Consider the following 19861-nt stretch of genomic DNA (forward strand, 5'->3'; position numbering starts at 1 on the left):
CACAGTGACCCCAGTGTGACCCAGTGACCCACAGAGTGACCCACAGAGTGACCCAGTGACCCACAGAGTGACCCACAGAGTGACCCAGTGCCCACAGCCAGACCTGGGGCACAGCCTGACCCACAGCACAGACACACCTGGCCCCACCCCCAGCCCCACCCCACAGCTCTCCTCTGAACCCCACATTTCATTCCCAGCCCCCAGCACAGCCCCAGCCCCCCAGCAGGACACCCCCAGCTCTCCTCTGAACCCCACACTTTATTCCCCCCCAGCCCCACAGAACTGGAGCTCGGGGGTGGCCGAACACGAGGGGGGGTGAGAACCCCCCAATGCCCCTCCTGGTGGGGGAGGGGGGGGGGCCCACAGCCCCTCCCTGGCCCCCTGAGTGTGGGGGGGGGGGCTGGGAACGGGGGAGGGGGGGCCCGGTGCCCCCATTTGGGGGGCCAGGCCCTACTTGGGGGGCCGGTAAATCATCTTCCTGCTCTTGAGCACCGACCACTTGTGTCTCTTCATGTAGTACAGGAGGGGCACCAGCAGCCCCGACATCAGCAGCAGCTGGGGGGAAAAATGGGGGTCAGGGGGGCCCTGAGACCCCCCAAAACCCCCCTGAGCCCCCAAAACCCCCCTAACACCCCCTGAGCCCCCCCAAAACCCCCCTAACACCCCCCCCTGAGTCCCCAAAACCCCCTGAGCCCCCAAATCCCCTGAGCAGCCCCAAGATCAGCAGCAGCTGGGGGGAAATGAGGGTCAGGGGGGGCCCTGAGCCCCCTTTGAGACACCCCAAAACACCCCTGAGCCCCCCCAAGCCCCCAGCCCCACCTTGAGGTCCCCCAAACACCCCCAGACTCTCTGAGCCCCCCCAAATCCCACCCTGAGCCCCTCTTGAGCCTCCCCCTCAAAACCCTGAGCCCCCACAAGCCCACAGCCTCACCCCTGAGCCCCCCAAAACCCCCAGACCCCCTGAGCCCCCCAAAACCCCCCCAGCCCCCCTGAGCCCCCCAGCCCCCCACCTTGAGCCCCATTTTCTTGCGCTGGTCGTGCTCGGGCTCGGCCGCCCAGCGCAGGAAGGTGCAAACGTCCTTGGCGATCTGGGACATGGTGGCGGGGGTCCCTGGGGGGAAAGGGGGGTGAGACCCCAAAAACCACTGAGAGCCCCCTGAGACCCCCCCCAAAAACCACAGAGACCCCCAGAAACCACTGAGAGCCCCCCTAAAACCACACAGAGCCCCCTAAAACCACTGAGACCCCACTGGGACATGGTGGCGGGGGTCCCTGGGGGGAAAAGGGGGGGTGAGACCCCAAAAACCACTGAGAGACCCCCAGAAACCACTGAGAGACCCCCTAAAACCACTGAGAGCCCCAAAAAACCACAGAGAGTCCCCTGAGAAACCCCTAAAACCACTGGGACCCCACTGGGACATGGTGGCGGGGGTCCCTGGGGGGAAAAAAGGGGGGTGAGACCCAAAAAAACACTGAGAGACCCCTGAGACCCCCCCCCCCAAAAACCACAGAGACCCCCAGAAACCACTGAGAGCCCCCAGAAACCACTGAGAGCCCCAAAAAACCACTGAGAGCCCCCTGAGATCCCCCCCCAGAAACCACTGAGAGCCCCAAAAAACCACTGGGACCCCCCAAAAACCACTGGGACCCCACTGGGACATGGTGGCGGGGGTCCCTGGGTGGGGAAAGGGGGGTGAGACCCCAAAACTCACTGGGACCCTCCCCCAAAAACCACTGAGACCCCCAAAAACCAATGAGACCCCCTCCCCAGACCCCACTGAGACCCCCAAAAACCACTGAGATCCCCCCAGAACACCCCCCCCAGACCCCTCCAAATGCCCCCAGGACCCCCCAGATCCCCATCCCAGGGCCTCCCAATCCCCCCCAGACCCCTCCCAGCACCCCCCAAATCCTCCAGGATTCCCCCCAGAGACCCCTCCCAGCCCCAGCAGGAACCCCCCCAGATGCTCCCAGGACCTCCCAAATCTCCCCTCAGACCCCTCCCAGGACCCCCCAGATCCCTCCCCAGCACCCCAAATCCCTGCCAGGACCCCCCAGACTCCTCTCAGCCCTACAAGCCCCTTCCAGGACCCCTCAAATTCCCTCAGAACTCCCCCAGATTCGCCAGGAGGAACCCCCCAGACCCCCCCAAATCCCCCCAGGACCCCCCGAGATTCCCTCCCCAGCCCCCCAAACCCTTCCCAGGACCCCCTAGATCCCCCAGGACCCCTCCCAAGCCCCCCCAGATCCCCCAGGACCCCCCCCCAGCCCCCCCAGCCCCCCGTACCGTCGTCGTACTCCAGCACCTCGTCGTAGATGGGCGGGGCCATGCCGATGGCCTGCCCTGGGAAGTAGGGGTTGTAATGGAGCCCCTCCCTCAGGGACACCCCCGCGGGGGGGTCACAGTACCCCGTGAGCAGCGAGAACACGTAATCCTCACCCCCGTGCCTGTGGGATCAATAACCGATCAATAATCAATAACTAATAACTGATCAATAACCGATCAATAACCGGGTCACAGTGCCCCGTGAGCAGCGAGAACACGTAATCCTCACCCCCGTGCCTGCAAACCAATAACCGATCAATAATCAATAACCGATCAATAACTGACCAATAACCAATAACTGATCAATAACCGATCAATAACCGATCAATAACGGGGTCACAGTGCCCTGTCAGCAGCGAGAACACGTAATCCTCACCCCCGTGCCTGCAAACCAATAACCGATCAATAACTGATCAATAACCGATAACTGATCAATATCCGAGCAATGAGATCAATAACTGATCAATAACCGGGTCACAGTGCCCCGTGAGCAGCGAGAACACGTAATCCTCACCCCCGTGCCTGTGGGATCAATAACCATCAATAATCAATAACTAATAACTGATCAATAACCGATCAATAACCGGGTCACAGTGCCCCGTGAGCAGCGAGAACACGTAATCCTCACCCCCGTGCCTGCAAACCTATAACCGATCAATAATCAATAACTGATCAATAACTGACCAATAACCAACAACTGATCAATAACTGATCAATAACTGATCAATAACTGATCAATAACGGGGTCACAGTGCCCTGTCAGCAGTGAGAACACATAACCCTCACCCCCGTGCCTGCGGGATCAATAACTGATCAATAACCAATAACCGATCAATAACCAATAACTGATCAATAACGGGGTCACAGTGCCCCATCAGCAGCGAGAACACGTAATCCTCACCCCCGTGCCTGCAAACCAATAACCGATCAATAACCAATAACTGATCAATAACTGACCAATAACCAATAACTGATCAATAACTGATCAATAACAGGGTCACAGTACCCCGTGAGCAGCGAGAGCACATAATCCTCACCCCCGTGCCTGCAAACCAATAACCGATCAATAATCAATAACCAATAACCGATCAATAATCAATAACCAATAACCGATCAATAATTGAGGAATAATGGGATCAGTGACACATCAATAATCAATCAATAACTCATCAATAACTGATCAATGTAGCTCAGATCAGGGGGCAGTGCCCCGTTGTTGGGTGACCCCAGTCCCACACCTGTACCTGTACAGGTACCCACACCTGTACCTGTCCCCACACCTGTACCTGTCCCCACACCTGTACAGGTACCCGTACCTGGCATTAACAATGTAACTGAGGTCGGGGGGCAGTGCCCCGTTGTTGGGTGACCCCAGTCCCGTATCTGTACCTGTACAGGTACCCACACCTGTCCCCATACCTGGCATTAACGATATAACTCAGATCAGGGGGCAGTGCCCCATTGTTGGGTGACCCCAATCCCACACCTGTACAGGTACCCACACCTGTGTCCATACCTGGCATTAACAATGTAGCTCAGATCAGGGGGCAGTGCCCCGCTGTTGGGTGACCCCAGTCCCGTATCTGTACCTGTACAGGTACCCACACCTGTCCCCATACCTGGCATTAACGATATAACTCAGATCAGGGGGCAGTGCCCCGTTGTTGGGTGACCCCAGTCCCACACCTGTACAGGTACCCACACCTGTCCCCATACCTGGCATTAACAATGTAGCTCAGGTCGGGGGGCAGTGCCCCGTTGTTGGGTGACCCCAGTACAGTATCTATACCTGTACAGGTATCCCACACCTGTACAGTTCCCCATACCTGGCATTAACGATATAACTCAGGTCGGGGGGCAGTGCCCCGTTGTTGGGTGACCCCAATGCTGTATCTACACCTGTACCTGTCCCCGTACCTGGCATTGACAATGTAACTGAGGTCGGGGGGCAGTGCCCCGTTGTTGGGTGACCCCAATGCCGTACCCACACCTGTACAGGTACCCGTACCTGGCATTAACAATGTAACTGAGGTCGGGTGGCAGTGCCCCGTTGTTGGGTGACCCCAATGCTGTATCTACACCTGTACAGGTACCCGTACCTGGCATTAACAATGTAACTGAGGTCGGGGGGCAGTGCCCCGTTGTTGGCCGCCCGCGCCGCCTCGGGGTTGGGGTAGGGCTTGGGGAAATAATCCGAGATCTTCCCGGGGCGCATGAACATCTCCCCGTTCTCATCGGGGCCGTCCTGCACCTCCACCTGCACAGGTGAGATACAGGTACAGGTGAGACACAGGTGAGACAGAGACAGGTGAGATACAGGTGAGACACAGGGACAGGTGACACAGGTGAGATACAGGTGACACCGGCACAGCAGGGCCCCATGAACATCTCCCCGTTCTCATCGGGGCCGTCCTGCACCTCCACCTGCACAGGTGAGACACAGGTGAGATACAGGTGACACAGGTGAGACAGAGACAGGTGAGACAGGACAGGTGAGACAGGCATAGCACGGCCCCATGGACATCTCCCCGTTCTCATCGGGGCCGTCCTGCACCTCCACCTGCACAGGTGAGATACAGGTGAGACACAGGGACAGGTGACACAGGGACAGGTGAGACAGGCATAGCACGGCCCCATGGACATCTCCCCGTTCTCATCGGGGCCGTCCTGCACCTCCACCTGCACAGGTGAGATACAGGTGAGACACAGGGACAGGTGAGACAAGGACACCAGGGGTGGCAGGACAGTGACACCGTGACCACAGGGGTGACACTGGGGACACTGGGAAGGGCAGGACAAAGGGACATGGGGTTGGTGACACCAGGACACTGGGGACAGCAGCACAGGGACACTGGGACACTGGGGACAGCAGGACAGGGGGACACTGCAGGTGGCAGGAGGTGACACTGGGGGTGTCACCAGCGGTCTGGGGGTGTCACTGGGGATGTCACTGGGGTGGCACAGGTGACATTGGGAGTGTCCCTGGGGTGTCCTTGGCTGTCCCTGTGTGTCTCTGGGTGTCCCTGGGGGTGGCACAGGTGACACTGGGGTGTCCCTGGGCTGTCCCTGGTTGTCACTGGGGTCCCTGGGTGTGTCCCCGCGTGTCCCTGGGGGTGGCACAGGTGACACTGGGGTGTCCCTGGGGTGTCTCTGGGTGTCCCTGTCTGTCCCCTGGGGTATCCCTGTATGTCCCAGGGGTGTCCCCGTGTCCCTGGGGGTGTCCCCGTGTCACTGGGTGTGTCCCAGGTGTCCCAGGGGTGTCCCTGTGTCACTGGGTGTGTCCCCGTCTGTCCCAGGGGTGTCCCAGGGGTGTCCCTGTCTGTCACTGGGTGTGTCCCAGGGGTGTCCCTGTCTGTCCCAGGGCTGTCCCCGTGTCACCTCCTCCGCCAGCGCCTTGGCCTCGGCCTCGCTGTGGGTGACCCCGATGAGGTTCCGGAAAGCCACGAACTCCATGGAGTGACAGGCAGAGCACACCTGGCGGTACACCTGGAATCCTCTGCGGACACTGGGACAGAGAGATCCCAAAAAATCCTAAAATATCCTAAAATAATCCTAAAATATCCTAAAATAACCCAAACACACCTGGCGGTACACCTGGAACCCCCTGCGGACACTGCAGGGAGAGAGAAACCCCAAAATATCCTAAAATATCCTAAACACACCTGGCGGTACACCTGGAACCCCCTGCGGACACTGGGACAGAAAAACCCCAAAATAATCCCAAAAATATCCTAAAATAACCCAAACACACCTGGGGCACACCTGGAATCCTCTACAGACACTGCGGAGAGAGATCCCAAAATAACCCTAAAACAATCCTAAAATATCCTAAAATAACCCCAAACACACCTGGGGCACACCTGGAACCCCCCGTGGACACTGGGGAGAGAAACCCCAAAATAATCCTAAAATAATCCTAAAATAACCCCAAACACACCTGGAATTCTTTATGGACACTGTGAGAGAGAAATCCCAAAAAAATCCTAAAATAATCTGAAAATAATCCTAAATTAACCCAAAAATAACCCCACAAACACCTGGGGTACACCTGGAACCCTCTGGGGACACTGAGAGAAACCCCAAACTCACTCTAAAACAATCCCAAAATAATCCTAAAATAACCCCAAAATAATCCCAAAATAATCCCATAACAATCCTAAAATAATTCCCAAAATAATTCCCAAAACAATCCTAAAATAACCCCAAAATCACCTGGACCCCCCTGCAAGCACTGGTGGGGGGTGAATGAGGGGGGCTCAGGGACCCCCAAAAAATCCCAAAATCGCCCCAAAAATCACCTGGACCCCCTGTGGGCACTGTGGGGGAGGGGCTCAGACCCCCAGGACCCCTCAAAAACACCCAAATCCCCCCAGGACCCCCAAAACCCCCCCAGGACCCCCCCCAAATTCCCATACCTGGTGTGGTCCAGCACCCCCAAATCCCCCTTAGGACCCCCCAAACTGCCCCCTATCCCATACCTGGTGTGGTCCAGCACCCCAAAACCCACCCAGGGCTCCCCTCAAACCCCCCCAGGACCCCCCAAATCTCCCCCAAATCCCACCCAGCACCCCCAAAATCCCTTAGGGCCTCCCCCAAACCCGTGTAAGACCCTCCCAAATCCCACCCAGCACCCCCAAATTCCCCCGAAAACCCTCCTAGGACCCCCCCAAATTCCACCCAGCACCCCAAAACCCGCTGAAGGCCCATCCCAAACCCCCCCAGTGCCGTACCTGGCATGGTCCAGCACCCCCAGGACCCCCCAAACCCCCCAAAATCCCCCCCAGCACCCCAAAATCCCCCTAGGACCCCCAAATCTCCCCCAAACCCCCCCCCTCAGTCCCATACCTGGCGTGGTCCAGCACCCCCAGGATCCCCCAAACCCCCCAGGACCCCCCCAATCCCGTACCTGGCGTGGTCCAGGACCCCCCCAAACCCCCCAGGACCCCCCCAGGATCCCCCCAAACCCCCCAGGACCCCCCAAATCCCCCCCCAGTGCCGTACCTGGCGTGGTCCAGGACCCCCCCAAACCCCCCAGGACCCCCCCAGGATCCCCCCAAACCCCCCAGGACCCCCCAAATCCCCCCCCAGTGCCGTACCTGGCGTGGTCCAGGACCCCCCCAAACCCCCCAGGACCCCCCCAAGCCCCCCCAGTGCCGTACCTGGCGTGGTCCAGGGCCGACAGCGCCCCCCCGTGGCTCCAGGGGAAGTTCGGGGGGTGCAGCTCCAGCTCCCCCGCGCTCAGGGGGCCCCCCCCGAGCGACAGCGCCAGGGCCAGGGAGCCCCCCCCGGCCAGAGCCCCCAGAACGGCCAGGGCACGGCGGGAGCGGGGGGAGGGGCGGCCCGAGGGGGACGAGAGGGACACCTGGGGGGGACAGGGGGGTCAGGGGGGACACCTGGGGGGGTCACAGGGACACCTGGGGGGGACATGGGGGGGGGACGGGGGGGTCAGGGACACCTGGGGGGGACACCTGGGGGGGACAGGGGGGACACAGGGACACCTGGGGGGTGAAATGGGGGCTCAGGGACACCTGGGGGGGACAGAGACACCTGGGGTGGGTCAGAAGGACACCTGGGGGGACACAGAGGCACCTGGGGGGACAGGGGGGACACAGGGACACCTGGGGGGGGTCACAGGGACACCTGAAGGGGACAGGGGTTCAGGGGGGACACAGGGACACCTGGGGGGGAAATAGGGGGGTCAGAGACACCTGGGGGGGACACAGGGACACCTGGGTAGGGACAGGGACACCTGTGGGGGTTCAGAGGGGTCCAGGGACACCGGGGACCCCAAAACTCAGGGGAGGGGGGACAAAAGCCACGGGGGGGTCCCGGGGGCAGCGTGACCAGAGGGAATAACGGGAATAACGGGAATGGAAGAGCGGGAAGGGCGGGTGAAGGACACGGCACAGGGCGGGGACACCGGGAGGGGCTCGGGGAGGGACCGGGGACACCGGGGGAGGTAACGATGGAACCGGGGATCACCGGGGACACCGGGAGAGGGAACAGAGAACCCCGGGCAGCACCGGGGAGCACCGGGGGAGGTAACGATGGAACCGGGGCAGCACCGGGGACACCGGGAGAGGGAACAATGGAACCCGGGCAGCACCGGGGGTCACAGGGGAGCACCGGAGGAGGTAACGATGGAACCGGGGCAGGGCGAGGAGCACCAGGGAGCACCGGGAGAGGTAATAATGGACACGGGCAGCACCGGGAGAGGGAACGGGGCACACCGCGGAGCACCGGGGCAGGTAACGATGGAACCGGGGAGGACCGGGATGACCGGGGTTCACTGGGGGTCACCGGGAGAGGGAACAGAGAACCCCGGGCAGGGCTGGGGGACACCGGGGTAGGAAATGATGGAACCGGGAAGGGCTGGGAGCACCGGGAGAGGGATCAAGGGAACCCGAGCACGACCGGGGGACACCGGGAGAGGGAACGGAGCACCGGGAGCAGCACCGGGGACACCGGGAGAGGGAATGATGGAGCCCAGACAGGACCGAGGGTCACTGAGGGACACCAGGAAAGGGAACGGAGCCCGCCCGGCGGCCCCGGGCACACGCTCCCCTCAGCCCTGCGGCCCGGCCCCGCTCCCGCTCCCCTCAGCCCTGCGGCCCGGCCCCGCTCCCCTCAGCCCTCCGGCCCCGCTCCCCTCAGCCCTGCGGCCCGGCCCGGCCCCGCTCCCGCCGCGGCCACGGCCGTGACCTTGCCCGCCGCCCTCACCGCCGCGGAGCCGCCGCCGGAGCCGGCCCGGGGCCGCAGCAGCGCGCGGGGATGGAGGCTCGGCCCCGCCGGGCCCGGGAGGCGCCGCAGCCCCGGCAGCGCCCGCAGCGCCCGCAGCGCCGCCATCGCCGAGGTCGAGGGGACGCGCCGCGACGCCCCGGAAGTGACGCGAGGGGAAGCGGTAGTGACGTCACGCAGGGGGGCACGTGACACGCTGGCGCGCTTTTTTATTGGTGCGGCGCCGCCTGGTGGAGGGAGGGGGAAGCGCGCGGGGTGGGACACGCCCCCAGAGCCACGCCCCTTCCGGGTAATGACGTAATTGTACTGAACCACGCCCCCAGAGCCACGCCCCTTCCGGATAACGACGTCATTGTACAGAACCACGCCCATTCATTAAACCACGCCCCCAAGGTAACGCCCCTTCAGCAAAATGACGCCATTGTACAGAACCACGCCCATTTCACAAACCACGCCCCCAGAGCCACGCCCCTTCCGGATAATGACGTCATTGTAATGAACCACGCCCCCAGAGCCACTCCCCTTCAGGAATCACGTCATGGTACACAACCACACCCATGTATTAAACCACGCCCCAAAGCCACGCCCCTTCAGCAAGATGACATCATTGCGCAGAACCACGCCAATTGTTAAATCACGCCCCAAAGCCACGCCCATTCGAGAAAATGATGTCATTGTACAGAGCCACGCCCATTTAGTAAACCACGCCCCCATAAAACCCACTCCCCTTCAGGGCTGTGGGGGAGGCCATCCCATAACCCCAAACCCCCCAGACCCATTTAGGGACCCCAATCCCATAGAAACCACGCCCCCCAAAAGCCACGCCCCTCCAGTAAAACCACGTTATCTTGCAGAAGCCACGCCCCTTTAGCAAACCACGCCCCCACAAAAAGCCACGCCCCTCCAGTAAAATGTAGCACTGCACAGAAGCCACGCCCCCAGCAGAAGCCACGCCCCTTCAGTATAAACATCTTTATACAGAAACCAAGCCCCCAATAAAGCCACGCCCCTTAGTAAAATACATCATTGTGAAGCCACGCCCCCCAAAGCCACGCCCTTTCGGGAAATGACGTCATTGTACAGAAACCACACCTCCTTAAAAAAGGCCACGCCCTCCAGGAAAGCACGTCATTGTACAGAAGCCACGCCCCTCCAGCAAAATGTCCTTGTACAGAGGCCACGCCCCCAATAAAAGCCACGCCCATTCAGGAAACCACATCTTTATGCAGAAACCACGCCCCTAATAGAAGCCACGCCCCTTCAAGAATGTGTAATTGTACAGAAGCCACGCCCCCCAGAAAGCCACGCCCTTCAGTAAAACATCATTGTACAGTGGCCACGCCCCCACAAAAAGGCCACGCCCCTTCATTAGAGCAACGTGTTTATACCGAAACCACGCCCCCAATAAAACCACGCCCCTTCAGGAAAATGTCCTTGGACAGAGGCCACGCCCCCCGCAGACCCCTCCCCAGTTTGGGACACAGCCAGGGCACCCTGGGGGTGCTGGGGGGCACCGGGGGCTGTCTGTGTGTCTGTCCGTGGGTCTGTCAGTCTGTCCATGGGGCTGCCTGTGGGTCTGTCCGTTGGTCTGAGTCTGTCTGTCAGTCTGTCCGTGGGGCTGTCTGCGGCTCTGTCTGTGAGTCTGGGGTCACAGTGGGGTCTGTCTGTGGGTCTGTCCCCAGCTCTGTCCGTGGCTCTGTCCCTGGGTCCATCTGTCAGTCTGTCCGTGGCTCTGTCAGTCTGTCTGTCTGTCTGTGGCTCTGGGGGTCCCTGTGCCCCCCAGGCCTGTCACTGTCTGTGGGGGGAGGGGGGTCTCCCTGTGGGACCATCCATGGGCTTGTTCCTGCTGGGCACCTGTCTGTCTGTCCATCCATGTCTGTGTGTCCATCCTGTGTCTGTCTGTCCATCTGTGTCTGTCTGTCCATCCATGTCTGTGTGTCCATCCTGTGTCCATCCTGGGTCCATGTCCATCCCTGTGTCCGTGTGTCCATCTCCGTGTCCCTGTGTCCATCCGTGTCTGTGTGTCCATCCTGTGTCCATCCTGCGTCCATGTGTCCATCTCTGTGTCTATGTGTCCATCCTGTGTCCATGTGTCCATCCTGTGTCCATGTGTCCATCTCTGTGTCCATCCTGTGCCTGTGCGTCCCTGTGTCCATCCATGTCTGTGTGTCCATCCTGTGTCCATCCTGTGTCTCTGTGTCCGTGTGTCCATCTCTGTGTCTGTGTGTCCATCCTGTGTCCATCCTGAGTCCATCCCGTGTCCGTCTGTCCATCTGTCATTTCCAGCAGAGCACGTTCCAGAGCAGCAGCCAGCAGGGGTGGGCCCCAGGCAGAGCAGGGGGCTCAGGTGAGGGGCTCAGGTGAGGGCTCAGGTGAGGGCTCAGGTGAGGGCTCAGGTGAAGGGTCAATAGTTCTGTCAGTGTGTCCATGGCTCTGTCCGTGTGTCCATGGCTCTGTCTGTCCGTCTGTCCATCTCATTTCCAGAAGAGCACGTTCCAGAGCAGCAGCCAGCAGGGGTGGGCCCCAGGCAGAGCAGGGGGCTCAGGTGAGGGGCTCAGGTGAAGGGTCAGTGTGTCCATGGCTCTGTCCATGGCTCTGTCTGTCTGTCTGTCCCTCATTTCCAGCAGAGCACATTCCAGAGCAGCAGCCAGCAGGGGTGGGGCCCAGGCACAGCAGGGGGCTCAGGTGAGGGCTCAGGTGAGGGGTCAATAGTTCTGTCAGTGTGTCCATGGCTCTGTCCATGGCTCTGTCCGTGTGTCCATGGCCCTGTCTGTCCGTCTGTCCATCTCATTTCCAGAAGAGCACGTTCCAGAGCAGCAGCCAGCAGGGGTAGGCGCCCAGGCACAGCAGGGGGCTCAGGTGAGGGCTCAGGTGAGGGCTCAGGTGAGGGGTCAGTGTGTCCGTGGCTCTGTCCATGGCTCTGTCCGTGTGTCCATGGCTCTGTCTGTCCGTCTGTCCCTCTGTCATTTCCAGAAGAGCACGTTCCAGAGCAGCAGCCAGCAGGGGTAGGCGCCCAGGCACAGCAGGGGGCTCAGGTGGGCCCCGTGCAGGTGCTCCTGCAGCAGCCCCTGGCCCAGCGCCCCCAGGAAGCGCTGCCAGCCCTCGGCCAGCCCGGCCGGCGCCTCCAGCAGCTCCTGCTGCAGCAGCACGGCCAGGAACAGCGACAGCCCCGGCGTGGTGAGGATCAGCAGCAGGGCCAGGGGCAGCCTGGGACAGAGAGAGAGGTTAGAGACCCCCAGGGACCACCCAGGGACCCCCAGGAACAGCGACAGCCCCGGCGTGGTGAGGATCAGCAGCAGGGCCAGGGGCAGCCTGGGACAGAGAGAGAGTGTTAGAGACCCCCAGGGACCACCCAGGGACCCCTGAGATCACCCAGGGACCCCCAGGAACAGCGACAGCCCCGGCGTGGTGAGGATCAGCAGCAGGGCCAGGGGCAGCCTGGGGTGGAGAGAGAGTGTTAGAGACCCCCAGGGACCACCCTGAGAGCCCTGGGACCACCCAGGGACCCCTGAGATCATCCTGAGAGCCCTGAGATCAGTCTGGGACCCCCAGGAACAGCGACAGCCCCGGGGGGTGAGGATCAGGAGCAGGGCCAGGGGCAACCTGGGATGGAAATAGTGACCACTGAGAGCCCTGAGATCATCCTGGGACAGCCCTGGGTCTCACCTGTCCCTTTCAGGTCTCACCTGTCCCAGGTGAGTCTCACCTGTCCCTGTCCCACCTGTCCCAGGTGAGTCTCACCTGTCCCTGTCCCACCTGCCCCAGGTGAGTCTCACCTGTCCCCCCAGTCTCACCTGTCCCCCATGTCCCACCTGTCCCCCCACTCTCACCTGTCCCATGTCTCACCTGTCCCCCCAGTCTCACCTGTTGCCCCCATGTCTCACCTGTCCCCCCAGTCCCACCTGCCCCAGGTGAGTCTCACCTGTCCCCCCAGTCCCACCTGTCCCCCCCAGTCCCAGCTGCCCCAGGTGAGTCTCACCTGTTGCCCCCCGGTCTCACGGCAGCCGCAGGTGGCACCAGGGTGGCTCCCAGCAGGAAGCCCAGGGAGAAGTTGAGCAGGGCCAGGCAGGTGAGGAGCAGCGCCAGGGCCAGCAGGGCCAGCAGCTTGAGGGTCATCCAGCCCCGCTGGCCCCCGCCTGACAGAGCCCTGGGGGGACACAGGGACAGCCACAGTGTCACACAGTGTCACCTGTGCCACCCTCAGTGTCACCTGTGTCACACAGACACACCCAGTGTCACCCAGGGCCAGCAGCTTGAGGGTCATCCAGCCCCGCTGGCCCCCGCCTGACAGGGCCCTGGGGACACAGAGGGACAGCCCAATGTCACACAGTGTCACCTGTGTCACCCTCAGTGTCACCCTCAGTGTCACCTGTGCCACACAGACACACCCAGTGTCACCTGTGTCACTCAGTATCACACAGGGACACCCATCAATGTCACCATGAGTGTCACCTGTGCCACACAGACACAGCCGGTGTCACCTGTGTCACCCAGTATCACACAGGGACACCCATCAATGTCACCATCAGTGTCACCAGGTGTCACACACTGTCACACAGTGGCACCCAGTGTCCCGCCCAGTGTCACCCCGGTGTCCCCCCCAGTGTCCCCCAGCCCCTCCTCCCTGCACAGCCCTGTGCTGACACTGGGGGGTCAGAGCCCCTCAGGGACCCGGAGGGACCCCAAACCTGTGGGGGCTGTGGGGCAGAGCCATCCCATAATAACCCATTACCATGGATACCTGTGGGGCAGATCTATCCCATAATAACCCGTTACCATGGTACCTGTGTGTGCTGTGGGGCAGAGCCATCCCATAATAACCCGTTACCATGGTACCTGTGGGGCAGATCTATCCCATAATAACCCGTTACCATGGTACCTGTGTGTGCTGTGGGGCAGAGCCATCCCATAACAACCCGTTACCATGGTACCTGTGGGGCAGATCTATCCCATAATAACCCGTTACCATGGTACCTGTGGGGGCTGTGGGGCAGAGCCATCCCGTAATAACCCGTTACCATGGTACCTGTGGGGCAGATCTATCCCATAATAACCCGTTACCATGGTACCTGTGGGGCAGATCTATCCCATAATAACCCGTTACCATGGATACCTGTGTGTGCTGTGGGGCAGCGCCATCCCCGCCATGTAGATCCTGATCAGCGCCAGCACCAGAGACCCCAGACCCACTTAGAGACCCCAGACCCATTTGGGACCCCAGACCCGTTTGGGACCCCAGACCCATTTAGAGACCCCAGACCCATTTAGAGACCCCAGACCCATTTGGGACCCCAGACCCATTTAGAGACCCCAGACCCGTTTAGAGACCCCAGACCCATTTGGGACCCCAGACCCACTTAGAGACCCCAGACCCATTTAGAGACCCCAGACCCATTTGAGACCCCAGACCCATTTAGAGACCCCAAATCCCCCATACCTGTGTGTGCTGTGGGGCAGCGCCATCCCCACCACGTAGATCCTGATCAGCGCCAGCACCAGAGACCCCAGACCCACTTAGAGACCCCAGACCCATTTGGGACCCCAGACCCGTTTGGGACCCCAGACCCATTTAGAGACCCCAGACCCATTTAGAGACCCCAGACCCATTTGGGACCCCAGACCCATTTAGAGACCCCAGACCCGTTTAGAGACCCCAGACCCATTTGGGACCCCAGACCCATTTAGAGACCCCAGACCCATTTATAGACCCCAGACCCATTTGGGACCCCAGACCCATTTAGGACCCCCATACCTGTGTGTGCTATGAGGCAGGGCCATCCCCGCCACGTAGATCCCGATCAGCGCCAGCACCAGAGACCCCAGACCCATTTAGAGACCCCAGACCCATTTGGGACCCCAGACCCATTTGGGACCCCAGACCCATTTAGGGACCCCAGACCCATTTAGGGCCCCCATACCTATGGGTGCTATGAGGCAGCGCCATCCCCGCCACGTAGATCCCGATCAGCGCCAGCACCAGAGACCCCAGACCCCTTTGGGACCCCAGACCCATTTAGGACCCCATACCTGTGTGTGCTGTGGGGCAGCGCCATCCCCGCCACGTAGATCCCGATCAGCGCCAGCACCAGAGACCCCAGACCCATTTATAGACCCCAGACCCATTTGGGACCCCAGACCCATTTAGGGCCCCCATACCTGTGTGTGCTGTGGGGCAGCGCCATCCCCGCCACGTAGATCCCGATCAGCGCCAGCACCACGGCCTCGGCCTCGCCCACCGGGAAGTGCTGGGTGGCCACGGCCTGGCCCCGCACGGGCAGCAGGTACAGGGCGGCCCCCGCGCCCCCCGACACCAGCACGGGGGGCAGCAGGTACAGGAGACCCCCCCGGGCCTGGGGGGGGAGAGATTTGGGGTCAGAACTGGGGTACAGGGTCAGATTTGGGGTGCAGGGTCAGATTCGGGGTGCAGGGTCAGATTTGGGGTACAGGGGTCCCAGCAGGTACAGGAGACCCCCCCGGGCCTGGGGGGGGAGAGATTTGGGGTCAGAATTGGGGTACAGGGTGAGATTTGGGGGTACAGGGTCAGATTTGGGGTACAGGGGGTCAGAATTGGGGTGCAGGGTCAGATTTGGGGCACAGGCTCAGATTCGGGGCACAGGGTCAGATTTGGGGTACAGGGTCAGATTTGGGGTACAGGGTGTCCCAGCAGGTACAGGAGCCCCCCCTGCACCCCCAGATATGAGAATTTGGGGTCCCGGCAGGTACAGGAGAACCCCTGAGTCTGGGGGGACAGAATTGGGGTGCAGGGTCAGATTTGGGGGTGCAGGGTCAGATTTGGGGTGCAGGGTCAGAATTGGGGTGCAGGGTCAGATTTGGGGGTGCAGGGTCAGATTTGGGGTGCAGGGCGCTCTGTGGTCAGGGTGGGGGTCCCAGGAGAATTTGGGGGTCCCAGGGGGGTCCCTGTGCCCCCCTCCCCTCCCCCGCCGGGGGATCCCCATCCCCAGGAATATTTTGGGGTCCCAGGGGTCAGGGTTTGGGGGTCCCAGAGGGGAATTTGGGGTTCCCAGGATAATCTGGGGGGTCCCTGTTCCCCCTCCCCTCCCCCGCCGGGGGCTGCCCCTCCCCAGGGATATTTTGGGGTCCCAGGGGTCAGGGTTTGGGGGTCCCAGAGGAATTTGGGGTTCCCAGGATAATCTGGGGGGTCCCTGTGCCCCCTCACCTCCCCCGCCGGGGGCTGCCCCTCCCCCTCCTCGCTCCGGCTCAGCCGCATCCACAGCTCCAGGGCGTGGGGGAGGGGTCAAGGAACGGCTCGGGACCCCCAGAAACCCCCTCCCATTTTTTTCCCCATTTTCCCATTTTTCCCCATTTTCACATTTTTTTCCCATTTTTCCCATTTTCCCCCCAGTTTCCCCAGTTTCCCCCATGTATTTTCTCAACTTTTAACCTATTTTATCCATTTTTCCCCATTTCCCCCCATTTTTTGCTGTTTTTTCCCCATTTTTTCACCGTTTCTCCCTATTTTTCCCAATTTCCCATTTTTTCACCCTAATTTCCCCAGGATATTTTCAGCCCCAGCCCCAGCAGCAGCCCCAGGGCTGGCATGCAGGAACCCCATTTTAACCCCATTTTTTGCTCTTTTTTCCCCATTTTTTGCTCTTTTTCCCCCCATTTTTTCACCGTTTCTCCCCGTTTTTCCCCACTTTTCCCAATTTCCCATTTCTCCAGGATATTTGAGCCCCAGCACGGCCAGCAGCAGCCCCAGGGCTGGCATGTAGTATCCGATGGACACGAAGCGGGACAGGGAGGGCAGCAGGTACAGGAAATAGGATTGGTGCAAACGCTCCAGGAGGTTGTTCAGCTTCCGGAACATTCCCTCCAGGGTCCTGGGGAAACGGGGAGGGGGGACCCCAAAAAATCAGGAGAGACCCCCCAAAAAACAGAGAGACCCCCAAATACAGAGAGACCCCCCTGGAATCCCCCAAAATCCAGGGAGAGACCCCCAGGATCCTCCCCAAAGTTTGTTCAGGTTCCAGAACATTCCCTCCAGGGTCCTGGGGGAAAACGGGGAGGGGGGACCCCAAAAAATCAGGAGAGACCCCCCAAAAAACAGAGAGACCCCCACCCAAATACAGAGAGACCCCCAAATACAGAGAACCCCCCAAGATTCCCAAAATCCAGGGAGAGACCCCCAGGATCCTCCCCAAAGTTTGTTCAGGTTCTGGAACATTCCCTGGAGAGTTTGGGGGGAAAATGGGGAGGGGGGACCCCAAAATATCAGGACAGACCCCCCCAAATACAGAGAGACCCCCCAAAAAAACAGAGAAAACAGAAACCCCAAGAACCTCAAAATCCAGGGAGAGACCCCCAGGATCCTCCCCCAGTGACCCCCAGAACCCCCCAAAATATCCCAAAATCACCCCCAAGACTCTCTGGGGCCCCTTCAAAACCCCCAAAAACTCCTGCAAACTCACAGAACTGCCCCCCAGGACCCCCCAAACCCCCCCAGGGACCCCCCAAACCCCCCAGGACCCCCCAGGACCCCAGACCCACCTTCCCAGGGCCCCCAGGTCGCTCTTGTGCTGCCTGAAGCTGTTGATGCCCCGCAGGGTCAGGGACCCCCAGGGACCCCCCAGGACCCCCCAAACCCCCCCAGGACCCCCCAAACCCCCCCCAGGGACCCCCAAACCCCCCCAGGGACCCCCAGGACCCCAGACCCACCTGCCCAGCGCCCCCAGGTCGCTCTTGTGCTGCCTGAAGCTGTTGATGCCCCGCAGGGTCAGGGACCCCCAGGGACCCCCCAAACCCCCCCAGGGACCCCCAAACCCCCCCAGGGACCCCCCGGGACCCCAGACCCACCTGCCCAGCGCCCCCAGGTCGCTCTTGTGCTGCCTGAAGCTGTTGATGCCCCGCAGGGTCAGGGACATCCAGAGACCCCAGGGACCCCCCAAACCCCCCCAGGGACCCCCCAAACCCCCCCAGGACCCCCCCAGGACCCCAGACCCACCTTCCCAGCGCCCCCAGGTCGCTCTTGTGCTGCCTGAAGCTGTTGATGCCCCGCAGGGTCAGCCCCTCGATGCCGAAGCGCAGGAACAGCCCGTGGGGACCCCCGGGGCCGCCCCCCGCCTGCCCCAGCAGCATCAGCCCCAGGGTCTGCAGGCTCTGGGCGTAGGCAAGGCTGGGGGGGCCCTCAGGGGGGGGGCAGCTGCAAATTTGGGGGGGCTGTGAGTGGTGGGGAGCCCCAAAATCCTCCCCAAAATCATCCCGAAATCAGGGGGACCCCCCCAAACCCGCCCCCATCAGCCCCAGGCTCTGCAGGCTCTGGGTGTACCCCGGGCCCTCGGGGGGGGGGGCAGCTGCAGATTTGGGGGGGCTCTGAGTGGTGGGGAACCCCAAAATCCCCATAGAGACACCCCAAAATCAGGGGGACCCCCCAAACCCGCCCCCATCAGCCGCAGCTCTGGGTGTGGGCAGGGCCTGGGGGGCCCTCGGGGGGGGCAGCTGGAATGGGGGGGGTCAGTCAGTGATGGGGAACCCCAATCCTGAGAGAGACCCCCCCCAACATCTGCCTAAAATCCCCCCAGAGATCCCCCAAAAATCCCCCCCGGAGACCACCCTAAAATCTCCCTAAAATCCCCCTGAGATCCCCCCAAAATCCTCACAGAGATCCCCCCAAAATCCCCCCCAAATCCCCATTTAGACCCCCCAAAATCCCCCCAGAGACCCCCCCAAACTCCCCATCAGCCCCAGGGTCTGCAGGCTCTGGGTGTACCCCAGGCCCTCGGGGTGGGCAGCTGAAATGGGGGGGGTCAAGTCAGTCCAAAAAGTCAGTCAGGACACCCAAAATCCTCCCCAAAATTCCCCAAGAGACCCCTTCCAAATGCCTCCAAAATTCCTTCCCAAACCCCAAAAAATCCTCCCCAAAATCCCCAAGGGGATCCCCAAAAATGCCCCACGAAACCCTGTCAGAGACCCCCCAAACCTCCCCCAGACCCCCCCAAAATCGGTACCTTGCCCTGGAAGGTGCAGAGCAGCCCCCAGGACCCCCCAAAATCCCCTCAAATCCTCTCCAAGCCCCCCCAGGACCCCCAGGATCTCCCCACCTTTCCCTGGAAGGTGCAGAGCAGCCCGTGGCGCAGGCACAGTGACTGATCCTGCCCCCAGTTTCCCCAGTTTCCCCAGTTTCCCCAGCTGATGGTACCTTTCCCTGGAAGGTGCAGAGCAGCCCCCAGTCCCTCCCAGTTTACCCAGTTTGCCCAGTTGATGGTACCTTTCCCTGGAAGGTGCAGAGCAGCCCGTGGCGCAGGCACAGTGACTGATCCTGCCCCCAGTTTGCCCAGTTTCCCCAGTTTGCCCAGGACTGGTACCTTTCCCTGGAAGGTGCAGAGCAGCCCCCAGTCCCTCCCAGTTTGCCCAGTTTGCCCAGTTTCCCAGGATTGATGGTACCTTTCCCTGGAAGGTGCAGAGCAGCCCCCAGTCCCTCCCAGTTTGCCCAGTTTCCCCAGTTTCCCCAGTTCCCACCTTTCCCTGGAAGGTGCAGAGCAGCCCGTGGCGCAGGCACAGTGACTGATCCCGCCCCCAGTTTGCCCAGTTTGCCCAGTTTCCCCAGTTGATGGTACCTTTCCCTGGAAGGTGCAGAGCAGCCCCCAGTCCCTCCCAGTTTGCCCAGTTTGCCCAGTTTCCCAGGATTGATGGTACCTTTCCCTGGAAGGTGCAGAGCAGCCCGTGGCGCAGGCACAGTGACCGATCCTGCCCCCAGTCCCTCCCAGTTTGCCCAGTTTCCCCAGTTCCCACCTTTCCCTGGAAGGTGCAGAGCAGCCCGTGGCGCAGGCACAGTGACTG

General features: G+C 61.2%; 3 protein-coding genes and 1 long non-coding RNA gene across 8 annotated transcripts in view; 2 read left to right on the plus strand and 2 right to left on the minus strand.

The window, feature by feature from the left end:
- Positions 1 to 240: 240 nt before the first annotated feature.
- On the minus strand, positions 241 to 9222 carry LOC130250291 (cytochrome c1, heme protein, mitochondrial). Its single transcript, XM_056485831.1, has 7 exons — positions 9047 to 9222; positions 7486 to 7688; positions 5705 to 5831; positions 4426 to 4583; positions 2288 to 2448; positions 1011 to 1111; positions 241 to 555 (listed from the first exon to the last, which is right to left on the minus strand). The coding sequence occupies exons 1-7, from the start codon at positions 9170 to 9172 to the stop codon at positions 451 to 453; spliced, it is 981 nt and encodes a 326-aa protein (XP_056341806.1). The 5' UTR covers positions 9173 to 9222; the 3' UTR covers positions 241 to 450.
- Positions 4606 to 4867, plus strand: LOC130250310 (uncharacterized). The gene is made up of 3 exons (XR_008839963.1): positions 4606 to 4634; positions 4683 to 4769; positions 4805 to 4867. It is a non-coding gene; the product is annotated as an uncharacterized LOC130250310 (long non-coding RNA).
- Positions 9223 to 10011: 789 nt separating the features above from the next.
- On the plus strand, positions 10012 to 11860 carry LOC130250286 (uncharacterized). 5 transcript variants are annotated; one of them, XM_056485820.1, is made up of 4 exons: positions 10012 to 11196; positions 11314 to 11411; positions 11449 to 11609; positions 11750 to 11795. In XM_056485820.1, exons 1-4 carry the CDS (start codon positions 10331 to 10333, stop codon positions 11774 to 11776), a joined length of 1152 nt encoding a protein of 383 aa, XP_056341795.1. In that variant the 5' UTR covers positions 10012 to 10330; the 3' UTR covers positions 11777 to 11795. The 5 variants fall into 5 exon arrangements, with proteins under 5 accessions (XP_056341795.1, XP_056341797.1, XP_056341798.1 ...); XM_056485822.1 differs by having other exon boundaries at positions 11314 to 11419; positions 11482 to 11586; positions 11726 to 11776; XM_056485823.1 differs by having other exon boundaries at positions 11314 to 11424; positions 11467 to 11586; positions 11726 to 11761.
- Positions 11861 to 12011: 151 nt separating this feature from the next.
- The window catches only part of GPAA1 (glycosylphosphatidylinositol anchor attachment 1), a 30131-nt gene continuing 22281 nt past the window's right edge, over positions 12012 to 19861 (minus strand). Inside the window, exons 7-12 of the mRNA XM_056485853.1 lie at positions 18027 to 18224; positions 16752 to 16905; positions 16231 to 16307; positions 15221 to 15421; positions 13044 to 13211; positions 12012 to 12271 (exon numbers count right to left, since the gene is read on the minus strand). Coding sequence (XP_056341828.1) covers positions 12028 to 12271; positions 13044 to 13211; positions 15221 to 15421; positions 16231 to 16307; positions 16752 to 16905; positions 18027 to 18224 — 1042 coding nt within the window. The 3' untranslated portion in view covers positions 12012 to 12027. The remainder of the gene's footprint in view (positions 12272 to 13043; positions 13212 to 15220; positions 15422 to 16230; positions 16308 to 16751; positions 16906 to 18026; positions 18225 to 19861) is intronic.

Source organism: Oenanthe melanoleuca, chromosome 2 (assembly GCF_029582105.1).
Source record: "Oenanthe melanoleuca isolate GR-GAL-2019-014 chromosome 2, OMel1.0, whole genome shotgun sequence".
Classification (NCBI taxonomy): Eukaryota; Metazoa; Chordata; class Aves; order Passeriformes; family Muscicapidae; genus Oenanthe; species Oenanthe melanoleuca.